This window comes from Astatotilapia calliptera, chromosome 11 (assembly GCF_964374335.1).
Source record: "Astatotilapia calliptera chromosome 11, fAstCal68.1, whole genome shotgun sequence".
Classification (NCBI taxonomy): domain Eukaryota; kingdom Metazoa; phylum Chordata; class Actinopteri; order Cichliformes; family Cichlidae; genus Astatotilapia; species Astatotilapia calliptera.
The window spans coordinates 9,656,729-9,679,908 of NC_137432.1; the positions used below are offsets into that span (position 1 = coordinate 9,656,729).

The 23,180-nt window shown below is 41.7% G+C and overlaps 1 protein-coding gene across 1 annotated transcript; it reads right to left on the bottom strand.

The window, feature by feature from the left end:
• Positions 1 to 16,631: 16,631 nt before the first annotated feature.
• On the bottom strand, positions 16,632 to 21,151 carry tent5ba (terminal nucleotidyltransferase 5ba). The gene is made up of 2 exons (XM_026185287.2): positions 20,753 to 21,151; positions 16,632 to 18,433 (listed from the first exon to the last, which is right to left on the bottom strand). The coding sequence occupies exons 1-2, from the start codon at positions 20,900 to 20,902 to the stop codon at positions 17,405 to 17,407; spliced, it is 1,179 nt and encodes a 392-aa protein (XP_026041072.1). The 5' UTR covers positions 20,903 to 21,151; the 3' UTR covers positions 16,632 to 17,404.
• Between the last annotated feature and the right edge of the window lie 2,029 nt (positions 21,152 to 23,180).

Sequence of the window (23,180 nt, forward strand, 5' to 3'; positions counted from 1 at the left end):
TGCCTCACCACTACATATTTCAAGTACAATGAAGGCTTTTACAGACAAAAACATGGCTGTGCCATGGGCTCCCCCGTGTCACCTATTGTAGCCAACCTTTACATGGAGGAAGTGGAAAGGAAGGCTCTTGGCTCTTTCAAAGGAAGAGTACCCAGCCACTGGTACAGATGTGTGGACGACACCTGGGTCAAAATCAAGACACAAGAAGTGGAATCCTTCACTGCGCACATCAACGCTGTGGATAAAAACATCAAGTTCACCAGGGAAGACACAAAGGACAACTGTTTGCCTTTCCTGGACTGCGCTGTGCACATTGAAGAGAACGGCAAACTCAACATCGACGTTTACCGGAAGCCCACACACACGGACCAGTACCTCCTGTTTGACTCCCATCACCCTTTGGAACACAAACTTGGAGTAATTAGGACCCTACACCACCGGGCAGAACATGTTCCCTCTAAGCCTGAAGGGAAAAAGAAGGAACACACACATGTAAAGGAAGCACTCTAAACGTGCGGCTATCCTAAATGGGCGTTCTTAAAGTCAGCAAAGAGGCACAGAAAAGAAGACCAGACACCAGCGAGGGAGGATAAGAAGGACAGACGCAACAACATTGTCATCCCCTATGTAGCCGGTGTATCAGAGAAACTCAGGAGAGTTTTCTCCAAGCATGACATCCCAGTATATTTCAGACCCAGCAACACGCTCAGACAGAAACTGGTTCACCCGAAAGACAAAACGCCAAAACACAAACTTAGCAATGTGGTGTATGCTGTACAGTGCAGCGAGGAATGCTCAGACCTCTACATCGGAGAGACCAAACAGCCACTTCACAAGCGCATGGCACAACATAGAAGAGCCACCTCCACAGGACAAGACTCAGCAGTCCATCTGCATCTTAAGGATAAAGGACACTCTTTCGAGGATGCCAATGTTCACATTTTGGACAGAGAGGACAGATGGTTTGAAAGAGGAGTGAAAGAAGCCATCTATGTCCACTGTGAGCGACCATCTTTGAACAGAGGCGGGGGTTTACGACACCAACTCTCTGCCATCTATAATCCAGTTTTGAGATCCCTTCACAGACGCCTTAACGCCCACTCACATCCTGGGCCATCTGACCTCAGGAATTCGCATGATAAGGTGGGGCCAGGTTTCACAATGAACACACCCGAAACTCTGGCTGATTGGGACCCACGCCCAGTTTCCCACCTTGGCTCAGGCGATTAGAGGATCATCAGGGGGTCCTTTTGTCCCTCTGTGGGGGGTCACTCCCACTAGGTTTATATCTGGGACTCTCCACCATTTGACCTTAGAACTGAAGAAGCTTCTCGGATGAGAGGTGAAACGTCTTCAAGCAACTTAAAGAAGTCCAGACGCTTTTCTTTGCAAGCTCCTTTGACTACGATGACCTGGATGACTGAGAACCTTCACAGACATTTCCTATCAGTGCTTTGAATGCACAGACTAGCCTGGAATAGGTATTGTTTGTTCTCTAAGTGTTGATGAATATTAAATTAACAATTATGATACATGAATGAGGATAGTGTTAAATGGTTTTAGTGGTTATATGTGGTCATATAATAAATCCCAGCAGTTCCAGAATGTGCTTTTCATTTCCCCTCTTAATAAAATATAATGAAATCATTATGCCTGCATATTTTCATGTCTTACGTAAAAAAGAACATTGTGTTGTTCAAAAGAAGACATTTTTCTCCAAAACCCAGTAAATATACCCTTTCTTCTCATCACTGTATACCTACTTATATATTCTAAATAGATCTGTATTTCAAAATTTGATATGAGGGAAATTTTGTTCTGGGTTAAATCTGACAATATTTACCAAAAGTGGTTTCTGGTTTGTTGTTGTGAGCCTTTAATCAAGCTTCTAATGTACAGTTTTCAATGTGGTGGAAGCAAAAATGAAAACTGTGGCCAGGTGAGGAGAGTTATTCTTATCCATAGGGCCCTGTGTTGTTCAGCTTAGTCTTCCAGTTGTGGAGTTGTTACTGACTGCGTTTAGGGATGGGGGGGTTGCCCTGGAGCAGATGCAGGACACACTGGAGAGATTACATCCCTTAGGCTTAGGTACACGTTGGAACCCCCACCCACCCAAAGGAGCTGGTGGAGACAAGTGAGATGTCAGTTTTCGAGCAGATGGAAGAAAGTGCAGTGTATAACTGCACTTGAGTTTAAATAGACAAAGAGTCACCACAGATCCAACAGGGAACATCCAACAGTCTGCTTTCCTCTCCGTGCACCTCGCCCAGCACTGGTGTCTTTGCCAGTCACAGACCAGAGACGCCAGGCCTGGGCAATTATGGCAATTTTTGGATGACATCAGACCAGAAAATGAATGATTTCATTTAGCTGTCAATTTTTTTTCTGGATCTGCTGTAGGATGCAGAACCTATAATAGAGCATGTCAAAACAAAGTGGCAGAAATGTTTAGGCGTTCACATCTGTAGTTGGCTGGAAGGTAATCCCAGGCTGGTGGGGCTGGTTTGTCTGTTAATAATGACCAGTGTTCAGTGGCGGCACTCGCAAAGAGTAGGCTCGAGCTCCCTGAGAGGTTGGACCACCCAAAGACTTTAAGAACATCCTTGTACCTTCAGCTGTGTGTAAGTCTCTATTTACCGCCACACACACACACACCAAATCTGCCATATCCAACACTATTTTGGCAGGTGCCGCAGTTTCAGGCTACCTTTGACCAAAATAACTGGTGGTGCCACTGCTAGACACAATCCAGCCAAAATAACCAAATGAGTGAATAAACTAGAAGGAGAAGGAGATGACTGACCCAATTTCTGAGAACAAAATGTAGCATTATTTTATGTGCAGATTATAAAGAAATCTTTCAGTCTGCAATTGAAGTAGGGTCAATACTCCAAATATGCCTTCAAAGACAGAAAAAAACTGGAAAGGGATATGTAAAATATGTACTATAACTTATCCAGAACCATCAATTACACACTGGCACTCTGGACAGACACTGAGTCATTTGTATAGTGTGTCTGCAAAAAGATCCTGTGGTTCTTCCAAAGGCTGCGATTTGATCTCTGAGCTCTTTTTCGTTTGTGTTTGAGCTTCTGCTTTATGCTGACAAACAAGTTCATAAAGCCTCTCACTGCAGACTGAAAGAGGGATGGGGAAAGTCCTTCAAAACACAGAAACAAATCAGTTAGTCGTGAATGGAAGCGCAGCTTAGACGGATGCTGCAGTTTTTGGATGGGAGGGTGGGATTCAATCCCCGCTGTCTGTGCTGGAGAACCTGGCTGTTTGCAAACATCCCAGTGCATGAGCCCTTTAGATGAACCTGTGAAACTGACAAAGCTGAGTTCCCATGCTAGCAGGCTGAATTGTGTTAGTGTGTAAATCCCTTCTTAGTCTCATTTCCTTTTCAAATGCTCACTAATCCAGTTACTGCACCATATTTCAAAAGCTACAAAATCTATTACACCTTTCCTCTGCATTTGCAGCTATTGCCGAGCTTTCTGTTGAACTCTCCTTCTACTGTGTTTTAAGAGAAGCTGGAATGGAAACTTTGTGTAGTATCTCTTCCTGCCATACACAATAGCACATCTGGCTTTGTTTAAACATCGTAGCGTAAGTTATCAGCAGAGCTGTAAGGCAGACCTTTATCAGCTGATTAATGCAACTAGATACAAATTTTTAAAAAGTTTCCCATAACATAAGTGCAGTTGCTGATGTCTGGACTGGACTTCCTCATTTGTGACTGAGAGTTAACAGATCTGAGAGAGGATGTCGTTTTTTCCAGCAGCCTAATCAAGCAGCTGATGTTTTTATTTGGCAATGATTTTACTCCGGATGCCCTTCCTGACACAACCTTCCCCATTTATCCAGGCTTAGGACAGGCAATAAGAGCACACTGGTTTATGAAGCCACGAGTGGTGGGTGGGGGGGGAGGTTTGTGGCTTCATCGCTGCCATAGCTGAAGCTGCCAGGTAGGAGGGAAAACAGGACCACAGAGAAAGTTCATGGATGTTGGTATGAGTGAAGAGGGTGCAAGGGTTAAGATGAGAGGGAGCAGGTCATCTGCTGTGATGTCCCTCATCATCATTACCTCTTCATCTTCCAGAGCATTTGTCTTGTCTTCTTCGCCTCACCCACAACCAGTCACAGCAGATGGCTGTCTTTCCTGAGCTGGGTTCTGTTGGAGGTTTCTTCCTGTTGAAAGGGAGTTTTTCCTTCCCACTGTCGCCAAAGCACTTGCTCATAAGGGTGTCGTCTGATTGTTGGGGTTGGTTCTGTCTTCTCTGTAATATTGTATAGTCTTTGTCTTACAATATAAAGCGCCTAGAGACAACTGCTGTTGTGATTTGTTACTATATATTTAAAACTGAATTGAAATTGAATAATAGCCAGAAGAACAAGAAGAATCAATTTTCTGACACAGTTAGCATACATGTGCTCTCTTACTGAATATGCCCATTTACAGAAATCCACGTTTATTCTTATGTCAGTTAGCAGGTCAGAGTGAGTACAGGTAAACCTTTGGAAAATCATACATAATGTCCAGAAGAGTTGTCTCCAATTACTTAACCCTAATGGATCTTCAGGATCTGCTACATGGAAAGAAGCTGCTACAGCAAGAACTTTGTGCTCCTGCATGTTTGTGAAACATATAAGATTCTCCAAGCGTTAAGGAAAGAAATGCAAAAATGACTAAAAGCAACCAAAAAAAAGACAGTGGTTTCGTCAGTAGGCCTTTTGTGCTTAACTGGGGGAAAAGATGTGTGAAAATGATGAAAAAAAACATTTGATCAAAAGATAATGAACAGCTTCACTCTGAGACTGGCTGAAACAAAACACTGATTAATGATATCATTAACAGTTGTGACAACATTATTTAAACCAATTACCCCTTAAACTTTGTATTTTATATTTGATCTCAGGGTATGAGAGGTTTTTTTTCTCTCTTTGGGGGTTTATCTGGTCTCTTATTACGTTATTTGTTCTTTTAGCTTCATTGCTTCATCTGCCAGGTTGCTTTGTCTTAAAATGAAAACTGTTTTAAAACTTTTTTCTCTGTCTTCTTAATTGAAACATTACACGGTAGCTTAGTAAATGCAGCATACTGACATGTCACAGTATATTTTCTAAACTGACTATTTAACGTGAACTTCTTCTCTCCACTGCTTTGTGGAGAGAAAAAACTAACAGGACAAAAACTAACATCCAAAAGCAAGAAAATCAGGATATGATATGGAAAAGAAAAAGATGAAGAAAATGAGCTTAGTTATCCAAACATCTTTTGGCTTAGCTTATTTCAAGTCTGTGGTGGATTTAATGTTTCCACATGAGACTCAGCTGCCCAGAGGAAAAGGAATTTTGTCCAATGAACTTCTATTGAGGAAATAAATATCCTCTTAATGGCCTTAACCTACCGCCTACTGGTGATGGCCAGAGGGGCCGATGGCGCTATATGGCAGCCTCGCTTCTGTCAGTCTGCCCCAGGGCAGCTGTGGCTACAACTGTAGCTGTGTATGAATGTGAGAGTGAAGGAATAGTGGTATTGTAAAGCGCTTTGAGGGGTCCCGAAAAGTGCTATATAAATGCAATCCATTATTATTATTATTATTATTTAGAGGTCACCCCAAGGTTAACCTGGGGTCTATCTATCTATCTTGGATTATTAAGAATGCATGAAGACAGATACAGGATATCTGTTTGTCCTCAGGAGGACACAGTGAAGCAACAGGAAAACAAAAAGATTATTAAGACAAGGAAAAGCAATGTTATCCAATCTGTGTCTGCAGAGCTGGGGAAACCAGGTTATTGGGTTACATCACTTGGCTGAAGGCCAGAGGATACCATAAGTCTGCCACAGCATGCTTTAGCAGGGCTGTGTTACTCGCCCTGAAACTTTAAATGACGTTGAAAATGTAGTTATTTGTTACTTATCTGTTTAAGAGAAGACTGTTAAATACAATGAAAACAAAAATAAATTGTAGGAGAATCACATCAGTTTCACCACTAACTGGTGGACAAACCTCATTTCAGGTCAGTTAATTGTACCAGTAAGGATTCAATGTCTGAACTGCAACAAACATTTAAGTTGCTTTAAAGTTTTAAACAAATCCATGTAATGTAATGTCTACACTATCTAAGAAAAGATAGAAGCTTGTTAACTATGGTACATGATGATAATGAGATGTGAAATATTTCATTTAGCCCATATTTGGGAAATACTTCTGATGATATTTTGAATTATTATGAAATATTTATAATACTAATCACAGCCAATCACAGAGCTAACCTTCCTAATCACTTTCACTGGTTTCCTGGTGTCACCATATCTGATGCTGCTCCCTGAGTGGACCACAGCTCACCACAAGTGACTGACAGAAAATCTCTAACATTTATGTGTCCCCTTCCTTAGGAAACCAGGTATTTTCCCAGTGGGCCGATGGTGATTTTTCATTTTTATGGGCCGATGTTTTTTTTGTGTGTGTGTGTAACGGTATAAACAACGAAAGGTGGTGCATTGGCCAGATGCTGGCACATGTGTAAAAATAACTTGTTCAGTTGTTTGGTGGTGGCTATGGGGGAGCTTCCACAGAGGTCAGCAGGTGGATGAGGGAAGGGGAGGCAGGAGGAGCAGAGACCCGAGGTGGCCGCCGGTCCGAGTGTCAGGTGAACTGAACTTCAGGTAAGAAGTATAAGTATATAAGTATATAAACCAAGTTTAGATGTAGTTTATTTTCGTTGTGCTGACTTTTTACCGTCAGTTACAATAACTTGTACTGCGTACTAGCTAGCATGACGGAGTTTATATTAAAGCTGGGTGGGTGCTATGATGTTACTGATAGTGAACTTTATTTTATTCATAAGGTTAGTTAGTAGAGTTGCCAACTGTCCCGTAAAAAACGGAATCGTCCCTCATTCAGAGAAAATATTACGCGTTTCGTTTTGAGCCGCAAAGGAACAGTTTGTCAGGGACTTCAGCTAGAATGGAAAAAGACACAAAGCTGGAGTTATTCTGTCGTTACGCTGTCAGCTGCCTCTTCTTCTCTCATTCTCTCCCTCCCTCTCCTGTTTCTACTTCAGTCATGAAACTGATCAATGATCAGCTGATCGGCTTTTCTCTCCTGCTTGTTTATCGCCCACTTTGCGCCAGAAACAGGAAACCAGCGGATGTCGTGCTAAACAACAGCAGCACGTTTAAGCTTGATCAGCTGTTGTTAGAATTTATTTAATATTAATTTCTAGTATCTGTCATGATCCTGGGTCCTTTTGACCCAGCATTTTGTGTTTTCTCTTCGATTTTGGTTCTGTTCTTCCTTTGTTTAGTGTTTACTCTGTTCTGCCCGTGTGTTCCTGTTTTATTGTGAAGGTCTGCGTCTTATGTGAGTGTTTTCAGTTTGCCTCCCTAGTCTCGTTATGTTAATCACTCCCAGCTGTGTTTCCCACCTGTGTGTAATCTCCCTGTGTTCTCTGAGTGTATTTAAGTTGTATTTTCTGTCTTAGTAATTGCTGGTTCGTCTGTGTTGTTTCCCCTTGGTCTCCCTGCGTCTTCCCATATGTATTTCTCCGGACCTCCCTGCATCCTCGTTCTGGTTTGTCTTATTAGTTTACCCAGTTTAGATTTCCAGTTTCATGTTTTGTCGCCACCGCTGTTTGTACTTACCCACCCCTGTTAATAAACACTCACCTGCACCAGAGCTGCTGCCTTTTGGGTCCTTCCTACATTCCACACGGCTTGCCCCGGCAATCCGTGACAGTATCAGCTGATGTTTGCTGGAGCCACAGCTGTAAAAGCTGCTGGTCATGATATCGGTTTGGATGTCTGATGAGAGGGAAACATGAAGATGAAACCAGGAGATGTCCTTACTGGATCATCAGAGCTGAACAGGTGATGGAGAAACAGGTTTACCTTTTAGGTCACATGAATGAGTTGAAGGGAAGTTATGAACTGTTTCTGAGAGACAAGTAACACCAGGATCCTTTTCTATGTAGCTGACAGCTGGTAACTGTGCAGGGGCGGATCTAGCAAAGAGACCATAAATGACATTTGCATTTTCTGTTGTACAGTTAATTTGCTGTTATGGATAAAAAGTGTCTTTTTTTTTGGTTTCAAAATAGCTGATAGCTATTCGCTGATAGCTGCCAACATCTGCGAACAAATAATTCTATAAAGTTGTTCTATATAGTGTGTAACTGTTCATATAGAGCGTTATGATTTATTGCTAATGCAATCATATGGCACATTGACTTCTGAGGAAATTTTAGATGGCACTCATCATCAGAAAGGTTGCCTACCCCTGTGCTGCAACCTGCTGGGGGTGATGGGAGAGAGATAGAACAAACAACATACTGTGGAGGAGAGCCTTTAAAATAAAGCCATGCTAATACTATCCAGCGAAAGCACGACTGAATCCTCATGTGCCCCCTGTCCTTACTTTGTCCAGATCTGATGGTATTAGTCTCTACAGTCTTGTGTCCAATGAGCCTGATACCAATGAATGAAGAAAGTTGTTTTCATATCTATGTGTTCTGGTCCTCACTTCCTGCCAGGGAGATAAATATCTAAGCACTGGAAAACACAGCGTCCAAAGCACTCAACAGACTGACCAAAGTCAACAGAGCATACTGGATAACTCAAATATTAAATCCTCTTATGAATAAGGAAACACTGTGTCAGCTGGGTATTTGAAAAAGCAGCTAATGATGAGTTACAGACTCTGTGGCATAAAGGAAAATTGTGTTTTCGAATAGTTATTTTTCTTGGGGTTCTCCTGCTCATGTCACAGCTTTTAACAATGAACTTTAAACCTTTTTGGTGGCGAGACAAAATGATTTCATGAGAAAGAGAACTGCTCAGTTTTATGTCTCACTGTAAAAACTGCTCGACAGTACAAGAATTAAAATTATCAACAAAATAGCTGGAACACACAATGGCTATTACATGCTCATAACTCACTCCCCTTTGACTGTTTAACAAGTGTGGCTGGATGTTTCGAAAGGCGTTCAAGTAATAAAATGGAAAATCTGTCGTGTTCATCCCAGGGACCAGAAAAGTTTTATCTTGGGAGTCATCACTCTGTGTCACCAGGAACAGATTTCTCAGCATTAAATGTCTCATTCAAACTCATTTCATATTGTTTTCTTAAAATTAATTCAAGTGAATTGTGTGATTTCTTACATGCATCTGGAATCATTTCTTCCTCTGACAGCCTCTGCCATTTATGAAATTTATACTCGGATAAGTGAAGATGGATTGAGTTTTATTTTTTAATTGAAAGAAATACGGTTTGTCAAGCAACGTTTCCAAATCTGATCTAAATCAGTGAAAACCAATGTTCCACTAGATTTCAAAACATTGTCATTCACATGTCAACTCAAAGAAAACTTACAATTTAAAAAAGTTTTTTTTAAACTCAAATGATTTCTTTGAGAGTCCCGATACTGATGTTGATCCGTGTTACAGATGGACATGGTTGGAACAAAAAAAAGTAAAAGTAAAATGCGCATTGCCAAAGCAAATGTCTGATTCATGTGTTTTGACGAGGCCTCGTTTTCCATCTGATCTCAGCTTTAGATGGAGAAGAAACGCAGTTTGATAGAAATGTTGGTTTTGAGTGAGGAAACTGCCATCCTCAGACGTTCTCCAATGACCTTGGAGCAACACCAAGACGTGGAGCGTTTAATGATTTTGCTCGCATTAATATCAACACAAAGCCATGGAATTATTATAACCAGATCAGCCTGATGTGCTCAGCAAACTGGTAGCCAAAAAACTCCAGCCACTCGCAGCAGGAGGCAGATTGTGGGGGTTGAGCAGCCAGACAGCGGCGGTGGTTGGGAATACAGATCTGCTTTGAGACGTGGAAAACTTGAAATGTGGAACAATGACTTTTATTGGGCTGTGGGTAAACAAATCCACAACAGTTTGGAACCAGGTACGCATGCGTCACCCGCCTCTCCTCCTGGAAACCCCCTCCTGCGAGGATGTTCGGCTAGCGTTGATGAAGAGTGCGACGGGAAGGAGGACACCAGTGAAAGGAGCTTTCTTGATGGGCTCTCACATGAAAAATCTTGGAAATATAAATTTTAGAAAAACTGCCACCACAAGCTCCATTTGGTGGCTCGTCTAGAGCTGTTGATCTCATCATGTGAACTTCCACAGAAGATGGAAGTTCGCCCAGTTGCTTTTAAATAGTAGTTGTCAAAATTAATATTATTTCTGAGATTATAGACCATTTCCCAGGCTGAACATTTCCATCTTAAAAAGCCTCCAAATTCATCCAGTAAGACTGAACAGACCAAAGATGACTAACACGCCCCGTGTTAGTCATCTTTGGTCCGTTATTTAACAGACACTGGAGAAAATCACAAAATTAACATTTTTACCTCTGCTTAAAAAACTGTCAGGTTTGAAAGTTGGCTGTGACAAACACATCAATGATCCTGTGCCATTAAGTATCAGCCATAACTCGAATTACAACAAATGTGTCATCCTTTTTAGTCCAGTAAGAGCAGTAGGTGGTGCATACTTATAAAAGGTAGAGGAAATGGGACATTGATGATGGTTCAAAGATGAGCTACTGAAGCAGGTAAACATTACCAAAACCCAGCAAAAGTTTTGTCTTTTGGCACATCACAGTTTGTTGTGAAACACTGATTTCATCTGAACTATTTCTACACTATTACTTTGTAGCCTGTTGCAGGCTGATTCAAATTACCACTCCTCAGTGCGAGGTCCTGTGAGATCACTTTGTTTTTTTGTGTGTAGTCTTTGGCCTTCAGACCCTTTGTTCCAAATATAATATTCCAAATATTAGTAAAAAAATGCAGATAATCTTACAGTATTTGCTTATTTTACTAGTAACATGTAACATTTTATCCCAACAACAGTATAAATTATGCGGCATCCTTGTAGTGTGGATTTTTTCGTGTGCGTGACTGGGCGTGTGGTTGCAAAATAGCAGGCGATAGTTTGCCTCATACTGAAGGGTGTTGTGTCGTTGTGTTCTCATAAAATCATTTTTATAGCTGACTGAAACAAGTGGTAACGTTTGCTCTCAAATCTTTTAAATTCCTGCTGACAGAACTTTTTTTATTATAATATTATTTTTATAGACACTTATTTGTTTCTCTTAGGATTTATGAATGTGCTTTAGTGCACAAATCTTTAAAGAGATTTATGCACTAAATCTCAGGACACGGGAGATTTATTTGCAAAAATTAAATGCAATTTTGAAAGAGGATTTTAGCAGTGATTGTAGTAATTTAGCTGACTAAATGCTTATCAATTGCTGATAATAAAATGAGTTGACAGTCCCACCTGAGACATCATAATGTTTGGATGGGGACAGAGTGGCCCTCTCAGTGGGTAAACTCTACACACTGTAGCCATTCAGTTGGACCGGCTCACTGGATAAAGTTAGGATTGTTTGTCAGTGGGCTGTAATGCCAGGAATGCTCAGGGCTGCCTCCCCCTGTGTGTGTGAGTGTCTCTCACACTTCTGCCTCTCCAGCAGCTGTGGTGACAACTCATGCTCCCTGAACCCTGAGGTGAAATCATAGAGTCTATTCCTCTCCTGTGAGCTATCTTTGTACCTCGACACGCTCCTTCAGATTACCCCGTCCTTTAGCCGGCTAACCCAGACTGTTCACTTTAAACTCTGCGTTGGCTTTTCTAGTTTGTTCCACCAGCCCATAATGACATCACTCTCTAAACAAATGCACATACAGATGTACACGATCATTCAGGCCACTCTGATGATTCACAGCTTTGGTCGAAGTAGTGTCCTGAATCCACATCTTGCTTCTCTCCTTCGAAATGTGTTGGGGAGTTTAAGAGCAAGTTGAAGTTATTAAAGATACCTGGTCAGCTGTGAAAAACTTTAGTCTGGGCTAAAAAGTCAGGGCAGACTGTCATTTCTTCATCTTCTTATTGTGAAAACCTTGTGTTTCCAGATCTGGCAACTTAATAATTGCAGGCTTGCTATTTATTCATTTATTTATTTATTCATTCATTCTGGCGTAAAATCTAAAAAAGAAACTAAATCCACAAACAAAAAAGTTGGAACGCTGTGTAAAATGAAAATAAAAAGAAGATATTTGCTAATAACCCCATATTTTAGTCACATTAGACCATAAAAACATTTGAAATGTTTAAACTATTTCATGATAAATATTAGCTCATTTTGATTTTGATGCCAGCAACATGTCAAAAAAAAAAAAGACCCCAAAGGATGAGGGCAACAAATAAAAGAAACAGCTGGAGGAACATTATGCAGCTGATTAGGTTAATTGGCAGCAGGTCAGTAACATGATTGGCTCGAGAGCATCTTAGAGAGAGTTTCTCAGAAGTAAAGATAGGCAGATCTGTAAAAAAAAAAAAAGGCTGCATCTTTAAAATGTGGAACAATTTCAAAATAACATTCAACAACAAAAAATTGTCAAGAATGAATATATAATCATCTGCATTCAAATATCATCAAAAGACTCAGAGAATCTGGAGAAATTGCTGCGCCATAGGGATAATGTCAAAAATCAGCCTTGAGGCCGCCTGGCAGCACAGCGTTATAAACAGCAATGATTCTGTGATGTAAATCACTGCATGGAAGATAACTTCCTGTGAACACCGTGCCATCCACAAATGCAGATTAAAGCTCTGCCATTGCAAAGAAGCTGTATGTGAACATGATCCAGCAATGCTGCCGTTTCTGCTACGTCGCTCATTAGCTTTAAAATGGACTGAGGCAAAGCAGGAAACTGTTCTGTGGTCGGATGAATCAAAATTTGTCGGTATTTTTGGAAAGCACAGATGCCGTGTCATCTGGACTACAGAGCAGAAGAACCATCCAGCTTTTTATGAGCACTTCAAACGACTCAATCTCTGAAGGTATTGGGGTGCGTCAGTGCCGATGGAACTGGCAGCTTGCACATCTGAAGAGGCACCATCAATGCTGAAAGGCAAATACAGGTTTCCTATCCAGGCTATGTCTTTTTCAGGTATGGCCTTGCATATTTCAGCAAGATAATGCTTTATGCATTTATTGCAACAGCATGGCTTCATGTTAGAGGAGTCAGGGTGCTGAACTGGCCTGCAGTTGACAACTTTTACCCAATAAAAACAATGGAGATGAAAAACGTGAGAAAGCAGACCCAGCACTGTTGAGCAGCTAAGAATCCTTCATAGGACCAGAATGGAACGGCATTTCTCTCCAGACGTCCAGCAGCTGTTCTCCTCAGTTCCCAGATGTTTACTGACAGGGTGCACAGATGTACCATGATAATGTCGTAACTTTTTGTTACATGTGGCTGCCATCAAATAGAAAATGAGCTAGTATTTTTCTTAATGTGATACATTTTCTCAGCTTAAACCTTTGATGTGCTTTCTATGTTCTGCTGTGAACATAATACGGGGTCTTCATGAGATTTGAAAGTGCATTCTGTTTTTATTTACACTTTACACAGCATCCCGGCTTTTCTGAAATATGCTCATAAAACACTTTCTAAGCAGAGAGTAAACCACCCCTCTGAAACTTGTCATTTTGGTAGCAACATGCTTAAAGTCCTAACCGGGTGACACTTTAAAGTGCATTAAACGGGATGCAGAGATCAGAGCCGCTCGGACAAATTCACCTCGTGCAGAACTTTTGTTGAGCTCATGGATTTCTCAGCACTGTACCCCAGCAACCAGCAACACACAGACCGCAACACATATCTCCACCAGCTGAAGCTGCACTGTCAGTGTGCTCCAATCATCCAGTTCAACTGAGACATGTGTTTCCCTTTTGCACCCTGAGGATGATGTCACATCCACAGAGTCATGTGCTCCCCAAGTACAGCCTAATTTAAAACATATCCACATCCCTGAGTCAGATCAGTGTGACCCGCTTTTAAATTTTTGTTTTACATCACAGAGCTAACATGAAGGCAAAAGTACACAACAACAACAGAAAGAGGTACAGAGTGAGAAACTTCCTGCGGATAATGGGTTAGTGGGACTTCATAATCGCTCCCTTGGGCGAATAAACCCTTTCTTGGGCGAGATAATAGCACACATACCAGGACAGGGTGAGTTTGATTTGTGTTGTGGCAAGAAATTTGCGAAATCTCTGTCATTACTGCGTCTCTGTCCTGTCCTCACCCTGGTTTTGCACAGGCGTGTGCAGAACCTCAGCCCGCACACAAACTCCTAATTAAAGCCTGAATTAAATCTCTCACAGAAATTGCTTTGTTATCTCTATGATAAAATGTTTCATTTCAACCACTGCCACTATTATTATAAATCTATCAGCAACATAGCTCACTTTTCCTTTCTTTCATATAATCTAATGTTTCATATGATAATACCATAACAGGTCAGAATTTTAGCTAGAAGCCATTGACAATATCTTCACACAAGGATTAATGTTGACCTTAGAACCACTGAAACCATTGTGTTGCCGCTTGACTAGTGTGCAAACATTATAGGAATGGGAAATGAACGCACACTTTGGGACGTGTGGTGAATATATCGCGGGTAAAAAAAAAATGAAAAAAAAGAAAAGAGAGCACACAGTGTTCCAGAGCAAGCAGGGCCAGTGATCATGACAGATTAATGGGGATTGTCATTGGAGAGGAGTTCAAACCAGCAAGAAATCATTTCCAGTCAGCTTGTTGCTATTTACACCAAACGTAACTCTGTGGCTCTTAAATTTCAATGTTCCTGAAGCTCTCATTTTATAGAGCGTAAGAAAAGATGATCATGTTCAGGGTTGAATGCAGAAAAGACAATGAATGAAGAGTGTAGGTTTTTAAAAACACTTTATTTATGTGCACCTTTAAGAGGACGCAACCCTCTCGCAACCTGCGATGGTAAACACTTATTCTATTCAGGGTGGCGGCTGCACTGGAGTCAGTCTGTTGCAGGGCTAACAAGGACCACAAGCAACCTGACATGCATGTCTTCAGAGTGTGGGATGAAGCTAGAGTACCTATATGCAAATTCCACACACAAAGCTTTCAGCAGACTGGTGCATTCAAACCCAGGGTCTTTTTGCATTGAGGCATAGTGCGAACCATAACATCATGTTTCCCCTGTAACCTTCATCTCTTACTCAACTCTTAAATGCTTCATCTACCAATGAAAATCAAGGAAACATGACTGCATTACCCCTGCCCTTATTGTAAAATGACTGAACTCAATTAAATTCCATTTTATTTATATAGTCACAACAACAGTCAAGGTGTGTGACATTGTAAGGTAAAGACCCTACAATAATAGAGAGAAACCCCAACAATCAGACGACCACCTCTGAGCGAGCACTTGTCAACAGTGAGAAGGAAAAACTCCCGTTTAACAGGAAGAAATCTGGTTGGCGGTGTTTAACTATAAACAGATCAGATCTGTGAGAACCTTTAATGTTATATTTTGTCCTTTAAGTAGCATCATAATTTTAAATAAGGAGACTTTTTTAACCCCTAAATGTCAAACTTTATTACACCAGGAAACATTTTGTAAGTGATTTTACGCTCAAGTCACTCAGAGCTAAAAAATAAATAAATAAATCTTGTGGAAAATAATATTTTAGAGTCAAATGTACCATTAAACAGATTTTTCTGCATTGTGATCGAAAGTCTGTTTCTAACTTCTCATTTGTCATTTCTTGCTTTCAATGGAGTGTTTGACCTCTCAGGACCACCATAGTTGCGAGACCACAAACCAGTGTGTGATGATGACCTCTACCGCAACCAGTTTGGGATGATGGAAGGAAGACTGTACCAAAAAAAAAAAAAAAAAAAAAAGATTTAGAGATAAATAACTAATGATTAAATGCAGAGTGGAATAGAACGTCAAGACTTTCTAAGGATTTGAAGGCACTGGGAGTCCACAGTCTCTAAACAGGCTATTCTGGCCATGTGTGAAAGATAAGACACAAGTAAAATAATTTCATATTGCAAAAATGATCAGGCTAACTGTACTTTATCTTGGCTCCAGCACTGTTACTCCACAGCGACCTGACTCTGTGACCAAGACCAATACCCTGCATTTAACAGATTTATGCAAAGACAGGGCTGTGCATCGCTTTAATAATACCACATGTCTAATTCTGCCTTTCAGCATCAGCGTGAGTAGCTCTGTTTAAAAAACAAGAACACATGCGTGAGAGTCACATACCCGGTATGGCAAAAATGATGTTTTTGTTCTCAGTTTTCTGAGTAGATGTAATTATTGGCCCAAATAAGAAGATCTGTGGTCTGCTATGAATCCATACGGGCTCAGTCACTCAGTGTTTAAAAAGAGAAAGACCTATGTGTTTAAGGATTTTTGATTTTGACTCAGACAAAATGACATGGATATAGTATCAGTCAAGCAAACTGGGCTGCGTTTCCAGCAGTAACATGGGTTGGGAGAACAAGCCAGCCTTTGTTATAAAGCTTTAGTATCACAGAGAGCAGCCATTGTGCTTTAGAAAAGCCTCCTTATGGTTCATGTCCTCAGATTGTAATGGATCCTCAGCCCCAGTTTAACAAATGCAAGTGACTCCGGCCAACAGTGTATGCATTTCAATGGTCCTGGTTACTGCAAACGAACCAACTCATCAGTTGATCAAGCGTGGGACCAAACACCGAGAGGAAAAGAGGACAGACTTTTGAGTCACTGTGTGTCACGTCTTGGCCAAAGCACATTGTTTATTGTGGACACGTAACAATATAAAAACTCAACTGTGTGAATTTTGAAGCAGCTCAGACAATGACCAGTCCTAAAAACCAAAGATTAAAATATCAACAATCATTACAGGCCAGCAGAAAATAACCACAATACCAAAGGAGGGGGGGGGAGAAAAAAAAAAAAAAAAAACCACACCCTCAAAAATGAATGCAGAGAAATCGAGTAATCTAGAAAACACTGGATGCACAATTCTCACTTTACAGATGTTTTCAGAACATTGTGGGATTTTTGTTTGTCGTTTTTTTTTTAAGGCACTTGGGAGTGTGATTACATTCCCTTTCAGAACAAAGAACAAAAAAGAAAAACTACATATCTTTGGTCCGTATGAAATTAAAAAAAAAACAAAATAAAAGCCAGGGTATGAAAACACCACCAGCTTCATTGTCTGCTTCCTCAAAAATGCACACCTGACAAAGTTGTTTTTAATACTTAAAGATATTATCGCTACATCTCAGAAATGACCAGCAATCTTACAGATTCTTCTCTTGCAAGAGAAAACAAGTGGAAAAAAAAAAAATTAAAAAATGAAGAAAAAAAAAATGAAAAAAAACAAAAAAACTTGTCGGCTCAATCAGATGTACAGCAGTACAGGATTGTTTTTATAAAGTCACATTTGGCAAATGGGTTTCATTATTGTTTGTTTTCAGTCCACATCCTGGACAGAGCGATGCAGTGGAGACACAGTGACCTCCGCGCCCTGACACCAGCTCAACTGCAGGGCAGCCACGTCTGATATGAAGCACTGCACGCGGCGACCTGTGGCGGCTGCACGTGTGCAATATAATAGTTGCTGAAGTTTATGTCCTGCACATACGGCGCTGGCTGGTAGTAACAGGTCACATTGGTTACCGTGGGGATAGCATTCTGCTCAGCCAGCACCTTCAGCGCCAGCATGGAGATGAGGCTGAGCGTCTGGCGCCGCTCGTGGCCCATCAGACACACTGTGCTCTCGTTCACTACTTGGTGCAGAGTCGTGAGGCACTCGTACCGCTTGTGCTCCATCCCGGCGAAGTGGTTCTGCAGATAAGCCTCGAGCTTTCTCTGCTGCTCACCTATGTCGGGGAAGTCAATGAAGAAGCGCGAGCACATGTAGCGCTGCATCTGTTTCATGTCCGCCTCTGACGAGGGTCTGAAGCCTCGCACGAGCAAGTGGCAGTACTTCAACAAGCCACCCCCTCTGATTTCTTCAGGGGTGCGAGTAGCTATGGTCCTCTGACACAGATGTTCCATAGCTTCTTTGAAGTCCCCGTACACGCTTTCGCCAATTACGGTGGGGTGAAAGCTCTCAGACATGGGCGTCTCAGAGCAGCGGTCAAACAAGAGCAGAGAATCAAGGCAAATCTGGAAGGAGTCTACACTGAATTCAAACTGCCGCCGTAAAGAGTCCACAAACTTAAGCTCCACGTTCTTGCCTGTGTTGTTGGACAGCGAGATGAGGCTCCAACGGTCCGTGTCATTGCAGACTTTCACAAGTTTCTGCACATAGGCCTCTTTAAGGGTCAGTGCTGTGATGCGCTCCTTAGAGACCCCGGCTGGCAAGAAGTCCAACAGGCAGTCCAGCACGACGTCTTTCACCAGACGGAAGGCCTGGTCATCTTTCAGCGACACGCCAAAGATCAGGTCGAGGTCCTTGTAGCCTAGTCCCGTGTCCTGATGGAGCACGTGGCTGGCAGCCGAGCCGTTCAACCTCACATCCTTAACATGCACACCTCTTTCCTCCAGCCTCGCTCGCACAACCTGGACAGGGACGAGACAAATACAATCTTATTAATAACATACAGTTTCCTTGAACAGGAGGCGAAGGTAATTGCTTCATAGGATCAAAAATGGCATTTAAAAAGACTCAAGTCAAATCAATAGCTGGCATTAAGGGTCAATAGCCTTTCCTTTGCTCCAGTGATCAGCACATATTTAAACACAGGAGTCTTCTCTTTGTGTAGCCACATCTGAAAAGGATCATCTACATCATCGCTATTAGGTGCGAAGGGAAGGGTCGGAGTCCTCAAATAAGTCATCAAAGATTGATTGCGCTTACATGCCCAAAGGGAAATGATACCCCACATGCGCCATAAAACATTCTGTTCTCAAACATTTGGAAATATTTAAAGAGTCGAGTGGTAAGAGCTGCAGCTTCCTTGTTCTATCCGTCAGTCTATTTGGGAAGTTTGTCACTTTAATTAGGCATATGCACAGCAGACGCTAGAGATGATTAGGATAAGAGTGTAAATATGTGCTTAGCTGACTAAATGTGTTAGCGGCACTTTGACGTCACAGCATTTTGGGAACTGAAACAGCCGAACCTGCTACACAAATTAGTTGTTACGCCTCGCATGCAATCCTAAATCTTCCTACCGGCACTAACCTGTCAGATTAGTGTCTGTTGACAATCCCTCCCATGGTGATCAGATAACATGACAGTGCTATTTATACATACTGGGTCAGGCTACAGACTGACAGACACTTGAAGACAAGTCATCCCATCACACGGCGGAGGAACAAAATTATAACTGAAACCTAGAAGCGTTGCAGTTGTTTGGCCATAAAGAAGCTCCAATTGGGTTCAAATTCCATTTAGAAGCAATGATAATGTTTCTAGTTTCTTCTGTGACCAACCTGATCTGCCAATCACAGTAAAATTCACTCAGCCCCACACTGAACTCCTTCCTTTGCTCCTACATGCTTGGATGCAGGTGAGTAGTTAAGATCCCCTCGCTTCCCCTGGAAGCCCAGGTATTATTCTGCTGGCTTAGGATCAAATCCTTCCAGAAAGACTCCAGCTCCATCTGAACTAGTCAGTCTTTCTTTAAATAATAATGAAGAAAGGGCATGTGAAAATGTGTGTTGTTCATTCATAAACCCTGAGCAGAGCATATGCTGTTATCCTAATTGATGCGGGACTCTTACTCCTGCAGGGCTTCATGATGCTGTATCGGACACAGCATGTTTATACCTCCAATCCCGCAGCTAGACAAAGCCCCACACTCACTCATGCCTTGTGTGATGCATAGCATAAAAGGTACTCACCTAGATCAATTCAAAAGACAAGGATAAATAGCCTTACTTTATACATCTTGCCAGGAGGTTCATTAGCTTTCCCTACATGAATCATAGATGCATTCTACGGGGTTTCCATGAGTCCAGAGCAAGCCTGAGAGGCCCCTCATCTGGGTCTCAAACCTGCATTTAGGCCTTTCTGCATGTTAAATGGAGCATTCATCTTTTCCACAACCACAAGCATCAAGCTCCTGGGCTCGCATGTTTGCTGAGCTCATCTTGAATATGTCAGTGAGTAAATTACAGAAGGGGGGGGGATTCTTTAACAGCTGTATGCACATTTTGAAACTCTAGCATGGGATTTTCTCAGCACTTTAATGCATTGCCAACGAACTCAGATACACCACAGGGGAAGTGAAACGTGATCCAGCCACAATGCATTAGAGGCTGGAAATGTGGAAGCCGTTCAGGGCCACGCTAAAGCCAGCATATAACAGGTTTCCCTCTGTCTGCTGTTTGAATATGACGGAAACCAACGCTTCATTTTGACTTTTTATGTGCCAGTAAATCAACATTAAATGCTACAAAGCAAAAGGATGAAGTAAGCAGACATGCAGGAAACTTTTAGAACGTTTGACACAGTAATCTGCTAAGGAATAAACAGCACTGCTCCAAATAGCAACGCAAAGTTAGCCCCAGAATGAGGAAACAAAGCAAACAAAATTATGTTATGGAAATACAATTAAGCAAGGAGGGAGCCAAGGAACCGAGAGGGTTACATCCTGAATGGATCAGTAGGCCACCAGAGGACGGTGAGGGGTTTCCAGTGTTCAACAGAGTACAGCACTGTTTGTTTTGTGGTAGTTTATTGTGCCATTAGTATTTCACATGAAACTAGAAAGAAGAAAATACGATTTTTTAATTTAAAAAAAGACGTTGCTTGACTGAGAGGTCCTGATTGATATTAATAATTTAAATATCATGAATTTGGCTCAAATTGAGCTGTCAATATAAAAGTGAAACATTTTATCATTTTATTTTTTCTTAATTCTCTCTTGGTACCTGGACAATCTGGCGGGGCTGTACGGAGAGCGTGGGGAAGTTTCCTCGGCCGTGGATGGGGATAGCCTCGCCCAGGATCGAGTCCAAGCGCTGCACCTGATCCCAAGACAGCACGCAGAACCGCCGACTGTGATCCGACTCACCAGACATGGCGTTGTGAACTTTTAAGTCCCCCCCACCCCGAGAAAGAAATCAGCAGAGTGTGAATCAGCGCTTCCTCCCAGCTCAGCTCGGTGTCTTCAAAGTGCGATAATTCCTGTGTGAGCAGATCCGGATATTATTACTGGAGGCAAAAGACCGGAGAGGAAGAAAGAAGGGGAAAAAAGTTTCTTCTCAGATGTGGATGTTTCAGTGGGAGCCGCAGTTTCCTCCTTTCTCTGTGCGTGCTGCTGAAATCCGGTCAGTCTGCGAAGGTCCAGAGGGTTTAAAGGCTCCTCATTAGCATGAGCCCTGTGATTGGCTGCTGTGTTTGGTCATTGATTATGGATGCCCTGCCCTGCCCGCAGGGAACACCCTTCATGTGACGTACTTGACAGCTCGGTGAGTTCTGCTCCATCTGCGGTGCAACCCCGCATACCATCAGGGTTTTCCTTCAAACCAACACTCCTGGGATCTGCATCGCTTCAGCTCCGGTGCTGCTAGAAATATTAGCTATTAGTGATATGTCATAGATTAGATTACAGTTGTGCAAACACGACACACGCATTTCACCTTGCAACCTTTTCAAATTTCTTCATGGGGAAATATTTGCAGAGCATACAGGATGTTTTTGCTGTATGCTTGCGTCTATATTGTCCAATTGATCATGCAATTAATGATCATGCAAGCCTTAAGAGCAATCATAAAAAAAACCGAACGAAGTCTGAGATTTTCCTGGAAGCTCTGCGGACTCAGCTTTGTATCTTTGCAGTGATAAAAGCACTCTCATACCCATTCCTTCTTGGCTTGTGGCTCTTTAAAACAGTCTAGCTGTCAGCAGTTGTATATCTTCTAGTAGCTCTTACTCGAGCTCTGTTTTTTTGCTTTGTCTAAACAAAAAAAAAGTAGTAATTTACAAACAATAGAAGGAGCGCAAAATTAATTTTTATGTTGCAAATTCTTACTTTCAGTTCCCAATTTGGGGAATACGTGACAAACTACATCCATTATTCAGCAGCTTGTAGAGGCGCATTTATCAGCAACAACTTAAAAATAGTCATTTTCTGTGTGACTTTATCAGTTTCTTGCATCATCTTTGCAAACTGTTCTTCACAACATAGCTTCAGTTCATTGAGGTTAGCAGACATTTGCTTTCTCTTAAGGTCTGCCACATCATTTCATTCAGGTTAAGATCTGAAATCTGACTGGGTCATAATCACACCTTGAATATTTTCCCTTTTCAGCCATTCTGTTGTGGAATTGCTGCTGTGCTTAAGTTCATTGTCATGCTGTGTGACACAGCATCAGCCTCACATTTGACTCCAGAGTACTTTGGTTTATAGAGGAGCTGGTCAACTTAGTGACTGCAAGGTGCCCAGATCCTGTGGACACAAAACAAGCCCAAATTATCGCCCCTCCACCACCCCTAGCAACCCTTCCAAACAACCATAATTTTTTTAGGTTTTTTGTCATTGTGCTGTCATGAACGTTGACATTTAACTTGCTAGTTGAGGCCCGTAGAGTCTGAGATGAGCTTATGGATTTTTTTGAGGTTTCTCTGACCTATTCTGAGTCGTCCACAACTGGGAAGACTGTGTTAACGCAAACATGAATGTTCCAGACCAGAAAACTGTGAACACACTTGCTGATGATCCGTTAACAGAGTTCATTTAATCTGCACCACCTGGTTGCTGCTTACCCTCCTAATTCCTAAGAGTTCAATTCAGTTCAATTCAATTCAAGTTTATTTATATAGGGTCAAATCCCAACAACTCCAGGCATTATACAGTAATACAGAGAAAACCTCACCAATCAGCCAAGCCCCATATGAGCACGCACTTGGTAACAGTGGCAAGGAAAAACTCCCTTTTAAAAGGAAGGAACCTCCAGCAGAGCCAGGCTCAGGGAAGGCCAGCTATGTGCGCAACCGGCTTGTTATTGAGGCGAGGAAGACAAGACAAAAGACTGTAACCCATTTTATAGATTTTGTTTCTGACATATTACAGTCTTCTCAAATAGTTGTGAGTCTTCCTCACCCAGGCCTCTGTTATAGCCAACAAAAATACTTTTTTCCATCCAAGAATTTGTTGATTTATTTATTGCTGTTATCGCTGTTAGAGAAAGTTTAAAGTGGAAACTTGATATGAGAGTCATTTATTCATTCACCGATTTAATTTGCTCATGGCTGTGCTGGTGTTTATGAAAAGACTCAGATAATGATCTTTTTAGATTAGACTTTTCAGTTCCATTGCTTTCTACTATAGTCTCCTTCCATGCTGAGCTGATTGGG

Coding starts and splice junctions, on each gene's coding strand:
- tent5ba (XM_026185287.2), bottom strand. CDS start 20,902: ATGTCTGGTGAGTCGGATCACAGTCGGCGGTTCTGCGTGCTGTCTTGG. Junction 18,434..20,752: donor AGCCCCGCCAGATTGTCCAG/GTACCAAGAGAG, acceptor GTCCCTGTCCAG/GTTGTGCGAGCGAGGCTGGA.